The 20,524-nt window shown below is 36.3% G+C and overlaps 1 protein-coding gene across 2 annotated transcripts in view; it reads left to right on the top strand.

Moving 5' to 3' along the window:
• The window catches only part of RECK (reversion inducing cysteine rich protein with kazal motifs), a 44,763-nt gene that overhangs the window by 18,324 nt on the left and 5,915 nt on the right, over window positions 1-20,524 (top strand). For both annotated transcript variants that reach the window (XM_053955358.1, XM_053955367.1), the window contains 11 exons: window positions 5,533-5,566; window positions 6,416-6,613; window positions 6,986-7,253; window positions 8,768-8,947; window positions 9,889-10,101; window positions 10,901-11,037; window positions 11,503-11,643; window positions 13,519-13,707; window positions 17,199-17,321; window positions 17,793-17,964; window positions 20,036-20,228. In XM_053955358.1, the coding sequence (XP_053811333.1) occupies window positions 5,533-5,566; window positions 6,416-6,613; window positions 6,986-7,253; window positions 8,768-8,947; window positions 9,889-10,101; window positions 10,901-11,037; window positions 11,503-11,643; window positions 13,519-13,707; window positions 17,199-17,321; window positions 17,793-17,964; window positions 20,036-20,228 (1,848 nt within the window). The remainder of the gene's footprint in view (window positions 1-5,532; window positions 5,567-6,415; window positions 6,614-6,985; window positions 7,254-8,767; window positions 8,948-9,888; window positions 10,102-10,900; window positions 11,038-11,502; window positions 11,644-13,518; window positions 13,708-17,198; window positions 17,322-17,792; window positions 17,965-20,035; window positions 20,229-20,524) is intronic.

A 20,524-nucleotide genomic window follows, 5' to 3' on the forward strand; every position in this document is an offset into this window, starting at 1 on the left:
TTTTTCCTTTTGGGGTCATATGATCCTGCTTTTTGTTGAGATTTTACTCAATGCTGGCTATATTAATACCCCTGCTGAAAAATGCAGTCATCAGTTTTTAGCTCTTATCTAATTGTTTGTGTGGATTACTCCGAGACAATAGATAATAACTCAAGGAACTCTTTGGGACATTGTTTAGCTAAAGGTTCCTAAACAGTTTTAATGAACTCCTAAGGCACAGGACTGTGTGTGGCCTCTGGAAATACTGCTTTATGAATTCAGGATGGACTCTGACCATACACTACACATCGTAGATAATGTTATTGTCATCTACTGGTGCTTTTTGTTTCTATTCTCTGCTGTTCGAAGAAGGTTGATAGAACACTCAATGATCTCACCAAAATTTGAGTTCCAGTAAATTTTGTACTATCTCACTGTGCAAGTGTTTTCAGTTCTTTGCTGGTTTACATAATGGAGGAAAATCTTGACCTTACTTTTTATTACTGCAAGTTTTTAAAGTTTTTAACAGATGTTCGTCATCATTTGACACTTCAGCTGATTCCACTAAACCTTAGTATGCTGTTACCTTCTGACTTTTATCTTCTCTCAATAAATTCAAAAATTAAATGAAGTCAAGAGGAGATCAAGAGGGTTTTCTTTTCTGTGCTTAACTGCACAGAGTTAAGCATTTTACTATTATATTTGTTAACTGTAGGTAATACTTATAAAATAAGATGGCCTTAATTGGGTAGGATCTAGATTCAAATATTTGTCATGGTTAGGTTGCCTGAGACAATAGTACTGAAGTTATTTTTCTGCCAAAGTTAGATACCATGATAATTTTTAGGGAGGAAAATACTTTTTGTGTTTTTTTTTCAAAATACTCTTAATTTCTGGTGTGAAACAACAGCTTCACTATTGCTTTTCATTTAAGACATATGATGCAGCCATTTAGAAAAAATGTGCTTATAATGTGAGAGCATGCCTCACAATGCAGAGGACTTCTTCCGTCAACAAAATATTCTGCTCTTTTTGTGTTGGGGTGCACGCATTTTTGAGTTTTGAGCCGTTACCTGCAGCTGATGAGCTCCAAAAAGAGCGAAACCAGTTAGGTCCTGCAGTACTGGCTAAAATCTTCCTTCAGGGGGTTCTGGTGGGGAAGACTAAAGAAGGTTCTCTGCTGCATAAACCTCAACAGCCTTTTTCAATTTCCATAGCACCAAATTAAATCTTTCAGAGTATTTGCTTTAAGGTGTACATGGTTGTGATGCTGGTGTCCGCCTGCCACTTTCCACTCCTTCTGCTTATAGTCTCACTGGTTTTAATCACCAGGCTTGGAAACACCTGGCTTTAAAAAAAAAAGAAGTCTGAAAGATGGGACTTGTGCACAAGTAAAACAAATCATTGTGTTTGTGGTTTAGAAATTTTGATATTGCCATCTTTGTTCTTAATTTAGTATTCAACACATGTTAAAAATGGCCTATGAGACTGTGTGTACACAGTATTGCCTTTGTACCATCATTTTCCCAAATCCTGGTGACTTAATCATTCCTTTAAAGAGAATATACTTTTTTCCTTGTTTGGTTTTTTGTTGATTGGCTGGTTTGGTTTTTATTTTTTTATTTTTGGTTTTATATCTGTCTTTTACCTTTTGTTTTCTGTGTCTTTTATCACTGCCAGTTCACTCAAAGATTCCAAAGGAACCTTGAGTGGGCGGAAAAGCTGGTGACCTCTTAGATATGAGTGCTTATTTAGTAGAGATGGACATGAACCTTGTGTTCTGAAAAGAAGTTGCAGTTAGTAATTCAAACCAGACTGACTGCCTAATGCTGTTAACAACTTTATTTATGAACATGTAATTAGACACTAATTTTGAAAATTTTTTAAAATACTATCTCATATCTATGTAGCTATACCCCTCACATTTGTGAGGGGTATATACATACACATAAACTGAACATTACCCAGACCTGCCCAAAAAACGAAGTTGGCACCCTCAACTAGCATTCTAGTGGTGGCTACAGGCACAGTTTTGTGAAATATGGTGAGTTGCTGTAACAACTCAGTGCAGCTGAACTTCTTCCCCTGCCTTCCTTCAACTGCCATTTTTCCACATACGTTCCCTCCCCTTCCTTGCCTTACTCTGCCTCTGGCATCTGGCAGGTCCTTCTAAAAGACAATATCTAAAAAATGCTTCTTCTATTCTGTTCTAACATAGTATTATACCTGTTGATATCACTGACTTAAATCCTAGGGGATGAGAAAAATGAGTTTTCATCGGGGTTAGTGAGAAAGATCAGGTCATGACAAGGTGATGGTGCAAGGGCACACACAAGACTATGCAGCTGGGAACAAAGGCAAGGTGGAAAAGAGAAGCCAGACCACCTCCTCTTAACAGAAATGTGAGGATTATTACAGCGATTCAGCAGTCTGTGGAACTGTGGTTTCGAAATACAGAAAGAAGACTTATTATTAGGTTAGGCATTCCTGTATGTATAAAATTGGTGTGTGAAATCACTGTGAGATCATTTTGTCTCAATTTGAGCCCTTCTTTAGAGGAAGAATATTAGTAAATGGCATAATTTTATCAACATTCTCCTTTCTTTTGTGTCCTCTGAGCAGGGCAAGTGACACTATTATTCATTAATTGCTTTAGAATCACTTGTTTGTATCATTCAACTTCTAAATAATGTGACCATTTTTATATGAGTTTATTGCAGCATTACAGTATGATTCTAAGTATTGTTTGTGCTAACAGTATGGTCAAGTACTCTGTGTAACCATGGCAGACAGACTTTAGACTTTCCAGCGGCTTCTGCTGTCTCAGTGCCTTAATTAATAAAGTTATGATGCTCATTCTGCCTGGCTGGTTTGTGTGCCACCTTCCAGTGCTCTGTGCAGGGTGGCTTTGGAGAAGTCAAATTTCAGCAGCTTCTGAGGACAGTCAGTTTACGGGCAGAGTGTTGTTGTGTGTGGCAGGTCCCAAGGAAACCGGATGGCCACATCAAAACAGGGCCTTTCTGGTAACCTTTGCTTGGCATCCACAGTGAAGGATATATGGTGCTGCAAAAATGTCATGAGCCTTTAGGCAGCAGTATAAATCTACTCTTTACAGAGGTGACCCCACCTCTGTGTTCTTTCTCCATTAATTCTCTTGTCCCTCATCTTTGTTACACGGATGCGTAACAAGATTTGGTTTGTGTGTAGGAAAGAAGGGAACATCTAAAGTTAATCAGATGAAAATGCTCTGCTGGGATGAACAATGTTGCTGCAAATTCATTGTAATCTGAGAGAAATAATGTATCTGTGCTTTTGGGAGAAAAGATCTGAAATATTGTAGAGGCTATTTTTGGCATGAAAATAAAACATCTGAATTGCTGCTTTATGAAATCTGGGGCTTTGTTTTATCTAAGGCACATTTTTCAATTTTTGTGTGAGGTGTACCAATAGGTCCGTGCTTCATTTATGATCACTAAAATTATAAATAGTTGCTGTTTGTGGAAAAATAACTTACACTTTCAAGTTAGATATGTGTTTATTCTCTTAGGGCCTTTCTTTGCCACATCTGCCATGGTTTACCCAAGGTTTAAATTAATTTCTGAGTGTTAACAGAAGGAATTTGATGCTGCTCATTATAGTATTGGGACTGTCCTGTTTAAGTTCTTGTGTTCAGGAGAAAGCAAGTAGAAAATACAAATGAAAAACAAATTCCTGCACACTAAACAATATTTAAGTCAAAAGGAAAAATAAAATAATCAAGTTAATTCCTAACAAATTTGTATTTTCATCTGTTTGCAGCAGTACAGATCTGCATAAAAGTAGTTCCACGATTATTTGGGATACCCACTTCTCTGCAATGCAATGAATAACTAGTAATTAAGATAGATGAAGAATGGTGAACTACTGAGCTTGAACTAGGTCTGCATTTTGAGCTCTCTTCCATGTCTTAGAGGTAGTAGCACATCTGGTGCTTTCCTGTGTTGAAGCAAAACTGTAATCCCACATGATTTGGGATCAGTCTGATGATGATTCTGTTTTCTTCTCTAGATACTCTCTTTTGTGTGAAATACAAATTTGTTTAATTATAGGGATAGGGGAAATGGAGACCAGGAATTTTATGAAGATGAGGATTGTGTTTTGTCATTATATCGATGTATTTGATCAGGTTTTATAATCTGTTGTTCTGATAATTGTAGAGGTTAGATATTTCTAAATTCAAATTTCTCTTTTCTCACAATCATATAATTTTAGTCTTTGATAACTGGGAACTACATTTTGGAATTTCAGCCTCATGACTTCATCTTTTCATAGAGTTCCAGACAGCTTATATGCAGTATCTATTTTTTTAATGGGAAATGTGCTTATTCAGTGTGGGGAAGACTGTGGGTTTTTTTGCAAGAGTTCAGTAGTCGTTAGGGAGGGGATTCTGCCTCTCTGCTCTGCTCTGGTGAGACCCACCTGGAGTGCTACATCCAGGTACAGGATGTGCTACATCCAGTGCTACATCTTCAGCCCAGGAAAAATGTGGACCTGTTGGAATGAGTCCAGAGGAAAGCCACAAAGAGAGATGGAGCATGTCTCCTATGAAAACAGGCTGAGAGAGGTGGGGTTGTTCAGTCTGCAGAAGAAAAGGATCCTGAGAGACCTCATAGCACTTCCTGGTGCCCAGAGGAGGCTTGCAAGAAAGCTGGAAATAAACTTTTTGGCAGGGCTTGTTGCGATAGGGCAAGGGTTAATGATTGTAAACTAAAAGAGGGTAGTTTCAAACTAGATACAAAGAATATTTTTTTTTTTTATGATGAGGGTGGTGAGGCACTGGAACAGGTTGCCCCGAGAAGCTGTGGATGCCCCATCCCTGGAAGTGTTCAAGGCCATGTTGGATGGGGCTCTGAGCAGCCTGGTCTAGTGGAAAATGTCCCTGCCCATGGTAGGGGGTTATGACTAGATGAGTTTTAAGGTCCCTTCCAACCCAAACCATTCCATGACTGGTCTGCTGATTAGAGACCTCTGAAACAAAGCAGCAGGATGTGTGTGTTTCCCTTCTTCTGACATTTGAGACGTACATCCCCCAGCTGTGCCTTTTGGCTGCAGTTCAAGGGAGTTGGTTGCATGCTTCAGCTTTTAAGGTACATTGTCATGGAGTTATTTTGTTGAGATTTCCTGTTTGCATGCGTCCATCTGTGCAGAATTATTTTTTTCTACATAGAATCTTTAAAATTATTGTCCTTAAAAAAAATCCCAACATTTTGGGACACCCTATTATAACCATTTATCCTATTTCTAAGTTAGTCCAGAAAAATCTTCCAATTTACTTGTTTGCTTGAATATTTATCTGTTTTATTATGAGTACACAGAGAACTTTGGTGACCCTGGATCTCTTAATTTCCTGGTTTCACTGTTTGTATAGTGGTTTTGTTTTAATGTAATCTAATTGAAGCAAATAATTCCAAAGGTTTATTAGCTCATTATAACAAATGACTGGATTTATTATTGTTATTCAAATATTTATTTGAAGTTTTCTGGCTTGTAACACTGCTTTTGTTTTGATTTCAGAATGCTCTCTTTAGTTGTATTAACAGAAATGAAAGTAAGTATATAATGAATAGTTTCTTTTGTTTTTCTTTCATAATATTCATTTTTTTCTCTAAACTGTAAGAGATTATGTAGGTGAACATATACTCAAACACATGGATTTCAGACCCATATAGGGAAAAGCCATGAGTAAATTGTCTTACTCAAGTAATGAAGGGATTTGGGTATTTGTATAATTAATATCAGTTTTCAGTTTGTGTATTTGCATTTGTCTTTTCTGTCTTTTTCTTCTGCTTGTTCATTTGATGTGTGCTAAGTAGCAAAATTAAATGCATAGTTTAAATGTTGAAGAGCCATGCATTTTGTTGCATGATATCTGTTTATATAAAATGAAATCAGTGTCTCAGAATTAAATCCAGTAGAAGCTATTCTCAAGAACTACTATATGTATTTTAACAGCATAGCAAAAGTGGGTGGATCGCCAATACCATCTGTCTGGGTTTTTTGAATGATACTACTCATATTTGTTTGTTTATTAGTAGCATTTCTCTCATAATTCAATTATTGGACATGTCTGGTTACCTAAAATAAGAACAAAACAGTTGAAAATGAGATTCAGCTGGCTTGTTCATGTCTTGAACTTGAGTTCAAGGCAACTTTAATACTGACTTTTTCTCCTGCCAGACAAACAAATGTAGTTTGGCTAGTTACAGATATTTCCAGTTTCCAGTCATTGTGTAGACAGAGGTTTTCAGTAGAGCATAGAATTTATTCTTTTTTTTTTTCTTTTTTTTTTTTTTTTTTCATTTCTTTTAGCATCCTTGTGTGTCAGACTTGCTCATCTCTTCATTTCTCTGCGTAGGAACCCATAGATTTTCTGTTGTTTGTCTGTTTGCTTCCCCAGTGGGGTCAGTGTGTTGCAGTTACGCAGGTCACCATACGAACTGCCGGGAATATTGCCAAGCAATTTTTCGGACAGATTCCTCTCCTGGTCCGTCACAAATTAAAGCAGTTGAAAATTACTGTGCATCTATCAGCCCTCAGCTTATACACTGTGTGAGTAACTACACACAGTCATATCCAATGAGGAACCCCACAGACAGTAAGTACAAATAAATCCATCTTTACTGAAAGAAAGTTATAGAAGATACTGAAAATGTACTTCTTGTACATTTTATATAAAATGTGTTATTGTAGAAGTCTGTCATATAATTGTATTACTATCATTATATGAATGTGTATGATGATAACTTTTGGGTATAGGTGCATTAATAATTTTTATTTACTTTTCATTTTTACATATTGGCTTTGTAGTTTTTTTCCAGAGTTGATTCTGTATCTATTTAGGAGAAGCAATGTTATTTGAGATTCTTTGGAGGAGAAGACACCTTACAGCACTTTTATTTCTCAGGGCTGTTATGTTGTGCATCTTTAATGTTGTTTTGTGCTTGACTGTTAACTATTTTGTTAACAGGTTTGTATTGCTGTGATAGAGCAGAAGATTATGCATGTCAGACTGCCTGTAAAAGAATTCTAATGTCAATGAAAACAGAGCTTGAAATTGTTGATGGACTTATAGAAGGCTGTAAAACCATGCCTCTCCCTCAGGACCCACTTTGGCAATGTTTTCTTGAGAGTTCAAGATCTGTTCACCCAGGAGTCACTGTGCACCCTCCACCTTCAACAGGCCTCGATGGAGCTAAGCTCCATTGCTGTTCTAAAGCAAATTCTTCCACATGTAGGTCAGTATCTCTCTAACCTCATTTACAATTCTGAAAGTACTTAGGAATTTGTCTTGTTTCTGGCCTTTGCCTGAATCTTGCTGTGTACATCAAATGGGAAGTTCTGGAATTCTTAGAAAAAATACAGGTTCAGGTAACCAGATAGTAATCTGTTGAGTAGTGTATTCTCTCCAATACTTTGTATCTCAAAACATACTGTTTTATAAGAGGAAGTAATCTGTTGAGTAGTGTATTCTCTCCAATACTTTGTATCTCAAAACATACTGTTTTATAAGAGGAATCAACCTTTTCATACATTTGGCACTGGCTTATTACAGCAGACACAGTAAGTTAATGAAATTTGCACCATACTTTTGGTCATAATAGCCAATATTGCAACCTCTGGTTAAGAGGTCTTAATGAGATGCTAGAGAGAGACAAATGATTATCAGCTCCACAAATGCTCAAGTGCCTGGTTGCTTTATGTTAAAACCTTGGCAGTATTCCTTTCTAGATGTTCTTCTAGTTTTTGTTGGTGAAAAATAACTTAGGTAATTTAGTAATTAAACAAGGGAACTAACTATTCTGACATTTAGAAAAACAAAGGTTTTCAGCAAATTGTTGCATGCTTCCAAATTATTGAGGCATTTTTAGTCTAGAGTGGTTTTCTGTCCACTTTAAAAATAGATGATGATTGCATTTTAAATGCATCAATGTGTCTGAATAAGTGGCAAACATTTTTGAGCTGTTACTTCCTTTTATATCAAAGTTTCCAGTAACATCTCATGAATGCAGCAGGATCTTTAAGGGGTTTAGTAGTAGAGCCTCGGAATTACATTATTTCTTAGAATGTTGTAGCATAGGATAGTTAATAAAGTATCTTTTAGTTCTTTGCTTTGACAGTGAGTTCTAAAATGGATCCTTCTATCAAGTTTTCAGTAGGCAGGAGATCTAATAATACAGTGAAGTTCCGTATCTTGGAATGGAAACATTTGTAGTTTGTAGGACATTGCTGTAAACAATGTGGGCTGGGTATTGCTGACACCAGGAAACATCTCAAACAAAAGCAGCAAATAGTGTCCCAAACATCAAAGAAGGCAAAAGAAGGAATGTATTTTGCTTGACAGTCATTTCTGTAGGAGGAGAAAGTGTGATTTGAAGCTGAGGGATGGGATTAGAAGTTGTTCATTGTGATGGCAACTTAGATTTATTACCAGTAAAAAGAGCTGGGACAGTTTTAATCTCAAAGTTGTAAGTTCAGGTTTCAAGTTGTTACATTTTTATTGGATATTTGCCGTTTTATATCCTGAAGTGTTTTGATCTTGCTAGCTTAAACATGTACTGACATACTTGAGCAAAATGGGTTATTTGCTTTGAGCACTACATTTGGGTGCCCTTGGAGACTTTGTGGGCTCTAACACAATGCTCTGTGGTGAGCAGAGGCAGAGTGATGGAACAAAGAAATGATGGGCTATATCTGAATGGCTGTTCTTTTAATTTTATTTTCTTCATCTCTATTTCTTTTTTGTTTTCAGAGAGCTCTGCACTAAACTTTATAGCACGAGCTGGGGCAGTTCACAGAGCTGGCAAGAATTTGATCGCTTTTGTGAGTATAATGCAGTTGAAGTTTCCATGTTGACCTGTTTAGCAGATGTACGAGAACCTTGTCAGCTGGGCTGTAGAAATCTTACTTACTGCACTAATTTTAATAACAGGTAGGAGAGAGACACTGAATATTTTATAAAGGAATTCCTATGCTTTGATTTCAAAAATAAAATGAATTGTTTTTAAGATTTATTTTGAGATTGTATGTAGCTTTCTTTCTGCAAATATGGTATTAGTTAATTTGAAAATAAGTACTTTTTCTTTAGAATGAACCTTTGGAAATGCATTTAGCAACAGATGTAACAAAACTTACAAGAATAAAAGTTGTAAAATGTCACAGTGTATTATTACCTCTGTGTATTCCTCTGTCTTACTGCATAGACAAGTAAGTCATGGTTACTGGAATGTTGTATATTATAAATAAGGTTAAAGTGTTGGTTAAATTTACATGTTACTCATTTTCAAAATTCCTTTTTTGCAGAGATGTTTCTGTGGGTTTATAGGACAAAATTATTTAAAAGTGGTGTCTGAAAGTAATTGCAAGGTTAGAGTTTAAAAAAAATAGTTTAAAAAATCCCCTAAATTTTCTTAGCTATTAGAGATCACTGGTGTTTTTTTTTTTTTTATTTTTTTGGTTTTTTTAATAGTATGTAGTGGTGTGAGTGTTATAGGAGAATCCTAATTCTGGCTAAATATAAATCATAAATCAACTCGCATTAGTGATTCACTAAGAAACAGATAATTACAAAGATATTTGGGCTATTTTCTCTTAGGTCAACTTCAGATGAGAAATATTAAAGCGATACTTGATCTAAGAGATAGAGGTGAGAAGGGAGTTTCAGCCTTGAGTCTTAAAGACCTTGTCTTCCTTAAAGACAGATTTCAAGTTGATTTTGATCTTGCTTAACTGTGGGAGGGATTAATTGCTTGTATACCACAAAAAGCAAGCCATATGAAGGATGTAGAGTTCTTATGGTGAAAAGGTAAAATGTGGGGTATTTATATTTTTTATACATGCTATACATGCTATATCTTACCTTCTCCTTTTAAGACCAACAGAACTATTTAGAAGCTGCAATACTCAGTCAGACCAGGGAGCCATGAATGATATGAAGCTATGGGAAAAAGGGAGTATTAAGATGCCTTTCATAAATATTCCTGTGCTTGATATTAAAAAATGCCAACCAGAAATGTGGAAGGCAATTGCCTGCTCCCTGCAGATTAAACCTTGTCACAGCAAATCTAGAGGAAGTATTATCTGCAAGTAAGTACCGTGGGGAAAACAAAAACCATTTTAGAGGTTTTACTAAGGATTTTAATGAAAGCTAAAAAGCTGTAGGACTGTGTTTGCTATGTTAGGAAAACATGGCAAGGCAAACATGGAAGGAATATGAAATTGTTTGGTTGCCATTGCTTGAATCTCTAACACTGTAAATTAAGATATTTGCCTGTTAATGAGATGGATGTATATGCTTGCATTGTGAAGTGAAAAAAAAACCCAGATGTACTGAAGTTTTTTTGGCTCTCTGTGGGGTCTTAAATTTTTCCTCTTTTTTGGTTTTGAGATCTACCAATGACTTTCAGCTGACAGAAAGATCTGGGGAAAAAAGGTTTTTTTTTTTTTGTTTGTTTTAATAAATTTTGAAAGTAGGTGATTGAGTAGAAAAAAGAGCAGTCAATAATGCAGGTAGTGAGGTAGAGTTCAACCCATATTAGACATTAGTAAATTAAGGAAGTGCTTGGTCTTGGAAGATGGCATATGATGCCATAGAAAATGAAGATCACCAAGCCTGAAGTCAAAGAGGAGTAGTACAAGCAGTAGTTTCTGTCTTTGTGTCACAAATTTGTTCCTTCCTCCTACATAAAATATAGCAAATATATATATATATATATATATATATATATATATATATATATATAAACACTCTGCTGTGAGGCATATTGGGAAAGTTGTGGATTCAGGGAAGGGAATAACAGAATAACATAGAAAGAAATCTTTTTCATATAAGCCCTTTTTTCTTCAAGTAGTCTTCATGAAGTTCTGTCTTTTTATTTACCTGTAGATCAGATTGTGTGGAAATACTGAAGAAGTGTGGAGATCATAATAAATTCCCTGAAGGCCACTCAGCTGAGAGTATTTGTGAGCTCTTATCTCCAACAGATGACTTGGAGAACTGTATACCCTTGGATACTTACCTGAGTAAGTACTAACATACCTATGCAGAAAAATTAGAAACCAGGATACTTTGAATGCTTGTCATTACTTTAATAATACTCATTCTTGATCTTAAAATTGTATTGAATTTGAGACATTTTATTTAGTGTATTAGAGAAAATTTGAATTTTCTAGTTGCCATAGTTCACTGCTTCTATTCCTTCTTGTATTGGACATATGTGACAGGAAAATTATTGGGCAGACAAGATAAAGAAAATATATTTTGTTTGTGAAGGATTATCTGGGTCGTTATTTCCAGGACTGAGGATTAAACTATTGAAATAAGATAACTACCTGGTCATATAGCACTTCTACATTTATAATTAAAGTAAAAAATTTTCACAGAATTGGCAAAAATATTATTTTAATGGATGTACGAAATGTCATGCTTTGCTGAAGAAACATAAGCCTCATTTAAATCAGTGTAGATTATGTGTATTCTGTTTTCAGGCCCAAGTTCTTTAGGCAACATTGTAGAAGATGTCACACATCCATGTAATCCAAACCCATGTGCAGCTAATCAGCTATGTGAAGTAAATAGAAAAGGATGTCAATCTGGAGAGCTGTGTCTTCCATATTTGTGTGTGCCTGGTAAGGTTTTTTGGGCTTCTCTTTACTGAATTTTGCAGATAAACATACCACTGAAATGTTGTCGAAGATTTTGAAGTGAACTACTGTGCCATGGTTTAACCCAGCTGACACCTGAGTACTGCACAGCCACTCACTCGCTTTCCCCTCTGGCCTGGCCAGGAACAGTTTAGTCACTGAAATAAAGTTAATAATAATAATTGTCAGGGTGCTGCTGATGAAAAGGGAGATAAGAAAAAGAGAGGAATACAACCCAGAGGAACCAAGAGATACACAGTGCCACAGCTCCCCTCCTACTGACTCAATGCCCAGCCCTTCCACCAACGATGTCTGGACATGCAGCTAACGGCGTTTCTCCTTCCGCTCCCTTCAGTGACACATTTAATGTGGTTGCACCTCACCAGAAAGACAGTTATGGTCATTTGGGAACTGCTTTTTTAGAACACTGGTGTTGTCTAACATCTGCACCATGTGTAAATGTGAGCTGACTGGGGAGAGAGCCCCATGCAGAATAAGTTTCAGGTACCTGACTTTGAAATGGCAGGGTTGGGTGGTGTCAGTAACAAGGATCAAACCTACAAAAGGAAGTGAGACTCTGCAACGTCCAAATTCTACAACCCCTTCATTGTTCTGCCCTAAGGTACTGGTAGTGCTTACCATAGTTTTCCCCTTTCCTTTAAAGCAGGAGGTGTCATTCAGTGACATGAGGGGTCAGCTGTAGTTCTTGAAGCAGTGCGGAAAGTGTGCATTTGGTGACCACTTGAACATGCGTGTGACTGAGCAAGTGAGAGCAACACTCTCACTCAATTTTTACACTGAATTGCGTGTTCTAGAGGAGGTGATAGAGAACATTGCCATAGCTGTCTCACATCAGTTCCCTCAGCCTCTTTTCTTCCAGCAGTTCTATGGCTGAGTAGTAGTTTTCCCCAGTGGTTCCTAATTAAAAAGGAAAGCTGGATTTTGCCTCACTCATACATCTGCTCTACTTGAGCTCTTTTAAAAGTGAGGAGAGACTTCAGATCATTCTTTGTGTGAAGCTAGGGATATTGTTTTAGTTACACTTCTATGACCCTTACAAATATTTTTGTTTTCCTGGAAAGCTGAGCCTTATTACTATAGAGGTTGTATTGTCTTCACTTGCTGCAAAAGTCATTCAAAGTCATCTGAAAACAAGCTTATACAGAGCTTTTGAAGAGACAATTTACTTCCTCTGAAGGTGGAAGGAAAGTGACTTTATATTTTTAATTCAGTCTTTTTACTGGCTGAAAGTTTCAGGGGGTTTGTTGCAGTTCACCCCTAGTAGGGTTATTTCAATCTGCTATTTGTTTTATTATTTTTCCTTGCAATTTTTAAAACAGTTATTTTGTTTCCATTCTTTTTTAAATCTACTTTTCCTGCTTTTTCTCCCTTTCTCTCCTCTTCACATCTCTTGTAAGAATCCTTCAGTGTTCACTTAAGAGGTACAAGTAGAGAAGAAAGGCACAATAAAATATGTGAGAGAAGGGAAATAACGGGGCTTTGCTTGTGAGACCCTTTAATTCAAATTCTGTATTGGAGAGGGTGAAGCATGTGTAGTATTTGTCATATAATATGTTTCATACTACTACAGAGCTGAAAAATTAAAATACTTGAGAATTTTAATTTCAAGTCTATTTCTCAGAAGTAACCTCTTTACAGGTACTTCAGAACTTTGTCTCAAGCAACTGTCTTCTATTTTTGCTGTTTATTGCCTCTGTGAAATGGGTGAATAAAAGGGCAAGAGTAAGGCTGCTCAAGAACACCTTATGTTTTTTGCAAGTCAGTGTAGTAATTAATTTCAGTAGTGGCACTTGCCCACATGTTTACTACTTACGAGCTAAAATTTTTCCTTGTATTCAGGCTGCAAACTGGGAGAAGCCTCCGATTTTCTTGTCCGACAAGATACACTTATCCAAGTTCCATCCTCAACTGGTGATGTTGGGTGTTACAAGATTTGTACCTGTGGACACAGTGGCTTGCTGGAGAACTGCATGGAAATGCGTTGTGTTGACCTCCAGAAATCATGCATTGTTGGAGGACAAAGGAAAAGTAAGTAATAGAGTAGTGATGCATCCAGCACCTGCTCCTTACCTAAGGAATTTTGAGCTACTTGAGAAGACACAGAGGATCTGAATTCAGAGTTTATCAGAAAATACAAAAGATGATGACTGCATCCCTATTTTTAGTGCTGGGTTAAGTCTTACATATGCTGGAGGGTTCCACTGTTGCAATCAGTACTGAACTCTGCCTGTCTCAAATCAATCACAGTCCTGTGTGAAGGGTATTCTCAGTACAATATTTCTTTTTAGCATGGGATGGTTTCTCTACTAGCTCCAAATGGTTGGTGAAGGGTTGTTTTGGATTTGTTGGGGTTTTTTTCTTCCTTCCAGTGGCTTGTGGCATCTGGGCCGGTCAACTCCCAAGGTTTGTGTTTCCACTTCAGTGGTTGGCACAAAGACCTCTTTTCCCTACTTAGTGATTCATTCAGCTTAAGGTTTGTGAGTACTCATGCAGCTATTCAGAGTAGGAAGCAGGTATCTTAGAAGTGTAAAAATGGGATTAAATTAAAATATAGGATAAGTTGTGGTGATCAAGTGTAGGGTTTAGTGAGAAAGGCATACTGTCCAGCTACCTGTCTACATTGAACCAGTCTTTTTTTCCCCTCTTGCCTTTGCTTTCCCACACATCTTCCTGCTTGATTCATCCTAATTCCTCCTTTTCCTTTTCTTTGGCTCTTCCACTAAACATATTTATCCATGGGGCTAACATATGCCTAAAAATAAACGTGTAAGCAAATACATGATGATGATGAAGGTGCATTGAACACTCAGGTTTTTAAAGTCTTCCTCACCATGGCAGCCCCCTGTTTAAATTGGCATGGGTAACAAGGATTAATTGGGTTCTATCTAATCTGACAGTCCAAGGAGTTCAAGGAGATGTGACAGGTGCTTCTTAGAAGATTATATTGATTTATTTTCAGATTTACTCTTTGCTTTAGAGCTTTAAATGTGTATTTTTGTCATGCAAACTGGCATTATAATCTTGGGAAAAGAAAACAAAATCAAAAACAAAAAACCAAAATAAAAAAAAAGTTACTAAGGTAGGGGGAAACTTACAAAAGGTCTTGAATGTAAAATGGAGTCTGTGCTGAGCTGTGACCTATCGAAGTTGGTGCCTTTTAATCAGCAAGCAAGACATATTCTGCTAGTGAACAGTTGCATAGCTCAGCACTGGACATTGTTTAGTGTCTGTAAATCAGCCCTTTTAAACTACTGTCAGACTGTTGTCCAAGCAGAGCTAAAGCAAGGTAAAAATAATCTCATGAGTCCAAAATAACTGAGGTTTCTTTTTTACCATGTGATATGAGTTATTTTCGCATTAAGTAAAACTTAAGAAGCAAGGCACTTTTTGTAGTTTCATTTGTCACAAACATAATTTTCAGATTGGGAACCAAACGCTAAATCATGAAAGACTGGGAAATTGGGATATTTCTTTCTCACAAAAGATACCAAGTTGAGCTAAATAATCAATTGAACTATTATTTTCATCACTCAGGAAAGTCTACCTGCAGTATTCCAGGGAATGGAATGGGGGATTTTGGAATCTGGTTTTTTGTTGTTTTTTGTCCAAAGAAGATAAAAGGCAGCCAAACATATTTAAAACTTTTCTTCTGTTATTTTCTTTTTTTTTTTTCAGAGTTGGTACTATTTGTTCATGGAAGCAGAACAATGAAAACATCTTAACATTAACAATATATTTGATGGGCAGTTGTAGAAAATATCTGGTGAAAGTGGATACTTTTAAGATACAGTACTTTTAAGATACAGTTGTTAACAAATACAGTTTTTAAATGGTGACTGTGACTTTTTATGGACCATTCTATTCAAGGAAACTTGTAGGTTTTCAGATTATTGGTGAAAATAATCACAAAGATGTTTGATGCTGTATTTGTATTTTATGGTTGCACAGTGTACAGCTCTCACTTGTTCTGGGAACCATAACAGTATGTGTAGCTGTAGATTTTCAGTAAGTGCTGTCCATTTAAAAACAAACAAACTACCACAACCCCAAAACCAGACAGCTTCCTCTTTTGCCATAGTGTCTTATGTAGTGTTTATGGTGATTAAGACTCTAGGTATTATGTTATAAAAAAATAAAAATTACTAGGTTCCAAATTTGTTAGATGATGCATTGAAAGCAAAGAATTAAAAGTTTATGGTCACCATGTAAATATTTTGCAGTAACTATATTTCATTGGTTTATATGTCAGTCATATAAAAAAAGGGTTTAGACATAACATCTGAACTGTGTTTTTTAAAACCATTCTCTATAAAGAAAACAACTCTGAATGTTTTGAATGATGCTGGTTTTTTTTTTTTTTTTTTTTTTTTTTTTTGTTGTGAGTTGACTCCACCCAATAAAATGATTACTGATGAGGACAGGTTGCTGTGTGCACTCTTTGACAGTGAAAGACAATAGCCCAGCACAGTTTTCAGGTGGATCCTAAGTCAGGTACTCTGAAGAATCACCTGAGATCCTGTGTTTGGCATTACCTTCTAAGCTTTTCTTCTTCCCTGCTGGCAAGTTCTTTGCTCCTTTGAGAAGTACTGTGGTGTAAAGAGAGCTTTTTTGTGCTACAGAGGCTTTCTCTTCCACCCCCTCTTTTCTGCCCTCATTTGTCTTCTGAATTGCTCCAGTCCTGAGGGGTTTCAAGCCTGTGTAATGTTTTCTTTAAAATTCTAATTCTCAATCTCAACCCTTTGAAGAGATGGGAGGGAATTACCTTATTTTGTAATTGGCTTATTTTATAAGGTAATTACTATTGCATTTTCCTCAAGAGCTGTGTACATTTTTGTAGTCTTTGATAACCAGTTTGGTTACAGATAGATCAGAGTCTTGTCATCGATGTGAATTGATTTGATATAAAACATATATCACAGCAAAGGGCAGTCATATGGGCAGTTCAGAAAACCAAACTGGCGTTGCTAAACTGAAGAAAAATCCTCTTAAGTTTGCAGTTTGATTCTTAGATTCAGGTGTGAAAATATTACTCACTTATTCCAATCCAACAAAGGCTGGAATGAAGCATTGGAACTTTTACCTCTTGACAAACACATACAAGTTGTGCTTTATGTGTGAGACTAAAAGTTTAGGAAGCTTATGTAAATTTCATTTAGAAGAATGTGTCTTTACAAAAGCTTTACCTTTAAGAAAATACGAAACTTGCTAGCCAGAATTTATTGTTCTTAAAAAAAATAAACAGAAAACCTAATTTATACAGACTTTGAAAGGACTAAGTGCTTGCTTCTGTGGTTAACTAATTAATCAAAACCATATGTGAACAGGCTTTTCTGTAAGTGAATAAAGCAAAACTTGAAATCTATTGAAAAAAAAAGGATGGAAATTTCAGTGGGCAAATACACTGAAAAGAGAAATTACAGAAGCAATAATGAGAATGTAGTATCTATGTAGTGCATATGAATATGTAGTCTTTGGGTGTATTTGCATTAATTATATGTATTTACTTAATTTATTTGAAGGCCATGGAGCATCCTTTAATATAGATTGCAATGTCTGTTCCTGTTTTGCTGGAAACTTGATTTGTTCGACACGTCAGTGCCTAACTGAGCACAGCTCAGAGGATGAGCGTCGGAAGTTTACAGGTAACTTTCCAAACCATGAAAACTCTAAGTTGAGTATTTTTAGAGCAGAAATTATCAACTAAATTCTTTCTGCAGTACTAATGGAAAGCACCCGATAGTTTGTTATTGCTATGTTTTTTTAACTATTTCTTTTTCTCACATCCAACCTGCACTGCAGGAAAAAGCACATACTTTAAAGAAGAAAATCAATACTGAAAAATAAAACCTCAAGTAACACGTAAAAGTAAGTAGAGACAGGGTGCACTAGGTATGAGAGAGATAAAGAGTTTAGAGGAAAAATGGAGAAAGCTGAGTAGAATGAGCAAAGAGGCAGGACACAAACTCTCTTCCTGCTCCTTGTGCCTCCAGCACTACTAAATGGCAGGTTGGAGAAAGGGGCTGAAGGCGAGACGCCTCAGTGACACCTTGTGTATCTTGTATCATGGAAAATGAGTGTGCACCCAGTCCCTGTTCTGTGCATTGCTCTTGCAGGTTTGCCCTGTAACTGTGTGGACCAGTTTGTCCCAGTCTGTGGCCAGAACGGGCGCACATATCCCAGCGCGTGCATAGCTCGCTGCGTTGGGCTCCAGGACAACCAGTTTGAATTTGGATCGTGTATTTCCAAGGATCCTTGCAACCCAAACCCTTGTAATAAAAATCAAAGGTAAAAGCAGAATATGTTTTTCAGTTTTTCTTTTGCTTCGTCCACTCATAAAGCAGATTTACGTGTTCTTTGAATGTGTTGTATATTGTAACATTCTACTTTGGGGGTATTCCAATAAAAATAACTGTTTGAAGTAGCTGCTTTTTATTTATCATAGTTAGTAATATTGGACTGTAATAACTGCCAGTTCTTGGTTCCAGTTTTGTAATACTGTGTCAATTAAATTCATTATGCAGATCTCAGTTTAGCAATAAAGGAGACTTCACATATACTTTCAAAAGTGGGAGAATCAGATTTTGTCAAAATGGCAATAACTGTCATTTACTACTTTGTTTCACACCTTTTACTAGTTTACAAAGAAGACCCACATCTGAATTCAAGACTTGGAGTCAGTCTTGCTTATTCAGTCAGTAATCTGTGCTTTTTGTCTCTAAAATAGGAAAATATCAATCACCCTTTTTTTTTCTTAGACTGAAATCTTGTGAAAACTATGTCTGTACAACCTCTCATTTTTCAATATCAAGAAAAGCAAAATCTGCATAGACAAATATATTAAAACAAAAATATGCTTTGTACTAGTCTCAGGCAAAAAAAAAAAAATCTGACCTTTCTTACAGAGATCAAAGTCTGTGGCTCACAATATTGGTCTCTGTCTTCAGTTTTCCCAGTGTTGTGCAATATTGCAGTCTCCTTTGAATTAGTGCATTTTTCTGTTTTAAAAGAAAGCCATCAAAATAAGTTGTGTAATATTGTGCTTTCATGAAAGCTGATTGTAGCAATTTTAGGGTTTTTTCCTTTTTCTGCACTTATAATGCCATGATGCAGAAAAATACTGAGAAAACACTGTAGTTTTGTAGCTGTTACAGCCATAATGTCATTCAAAATTGGAATTTCAAACCTGCATTGTGGATAAACATTTTTTACTTTTTATGTTTGAAATTTGGAGAGGACATAGAGGCTTTCCAGTTTTTCAAAATACCATTATGCTTAGAACTTCAACTTGTAGTTTCAGTAAAGGATTGTACACAATACATTTTTCTGGGTCAATTTATTAACAATGTATTACCATTGTTTTGGTAATACAGCTCAAACTGAACATGCTCATCTGAAAATGCCCCTGATGCACTTGGAATGTATTTAGGATCTTACATTCCACTTGTGAAGTGTTTAAATCTCAGAATTTCCAAGCCTTCCCTAATATCAAAGGCGTGTCTTTAATGCATGGGAGTGCAGCACTCAAGAGAGAATAAGGACATATTGTGCATTATCCAGTGGTGGCAGCACTGCTGTAATTTATTGAAGGAGGGAGTTGTCCAGAGAGGCCATGAGACCTTTCATCAGCTTGCTCAGCAGACTGCATTGGCTGGCATTTCTCTTGCAGAGGGATGCCTTGCAGGGCCTATGCCAAATGTTTTGCAGATAAGATCATGGAAGGTACATGTTTTATACAAAAAGGAAAGAAATTGTGCTGGTTTTCTGTCTGTACTTGTCTCTGCAGAGGAATGGACGGTAAGAAAGAGTAAATACAAGATTTTTCTGTTTGTTTGCAGTCATCCTCTAGATGGGATGTTGTACAATATTCCAAACCTCTAAAGCTAGAATCCAATTAGATATTTGTAATTGAAACCATATAATCTTGTAGGTCTTGTTTTCACCCCTTTCTCAGAGAAGGGAAAGACTAGACCTCTGCAATAGAATCTTTTCTTCTTGCTGTTTCCATGTTTTCTCTAGCCTACCTGTTGCTAAATATTCATCTACAAAATGAAGTATGGGAGGTAGGTAAGAAGTTTTTCCAAGCATTTGTCAGTAATCCATTGAAAAATACGTGGTAAAAGATAAATGTTATCAGAAACTGCAGTTGTTTTGACATCATTGAGTAAACATGGTGTGAAACTGTCCCAGGTTTGTGATGAGACCTGAAAAGGGCTATTCAGAATGTTCTATCACTTTTATTTCCTGCAGCTCTGCTGAACCACAGTTAGGTCTAAAGCACTGGAGAAAATTTCACTGAAAATATTTTCCCTCAAAAAATAATCCCGTGACATGACATGAAATTATTAACTTTCTGCAGGTGCATACCAAAGAAACAAGTTTGCTTGACCAGTTTTGAGAAGTTTGAATGCAGCCAGAATGAATGTGTGCCAAGGCAGTTAAATTGTGACCAGACACGGGATCCTGTTTGTGACACAGACAATGTGGAATACACTAACTTGTGTACTTTGTACCAAAAAGGAAAAAGTTTGGCATACCGAGGACCATGCCAGGTAGGAAGTGGTTCTGGCAATAAGTATCAAATCTTCTTTGTTCCTTGGTGTTCAACTTAACAGTTTTTATTTTAATTTTTTAAGTATTGTTTGTTTATTTGGGTCTTTTTTTAAGTATTCTTTTTGGAGTTTATAGCTTATAAAATATTCTAATAAAAAGTAGTAATCTAAAAACTTATTTTTAACTATTATAAAAATAATCTCACAATCTTCAGAATTTTGTCAAATCTTTCTCTGCTTTAGTTAACAGTTGTCTCAAAGTCAATCAAAAGCTCTACTTAAGCTTTCTTGGGGGT

Source organism: Vidua chalybeata, chromosome 1 (genome assembly GCF_026979565.1).
Source record: "Vidua chalybeata isolate OUT-0048 chromosome 1, bVidCha1 merged haplotype, whole genome shotgun sequence".
NCBI lineage: Eukaryota > Metazoa > Chordata > Aves > Passeriformes > Viduidae > Vidua > Vidua chalybeata.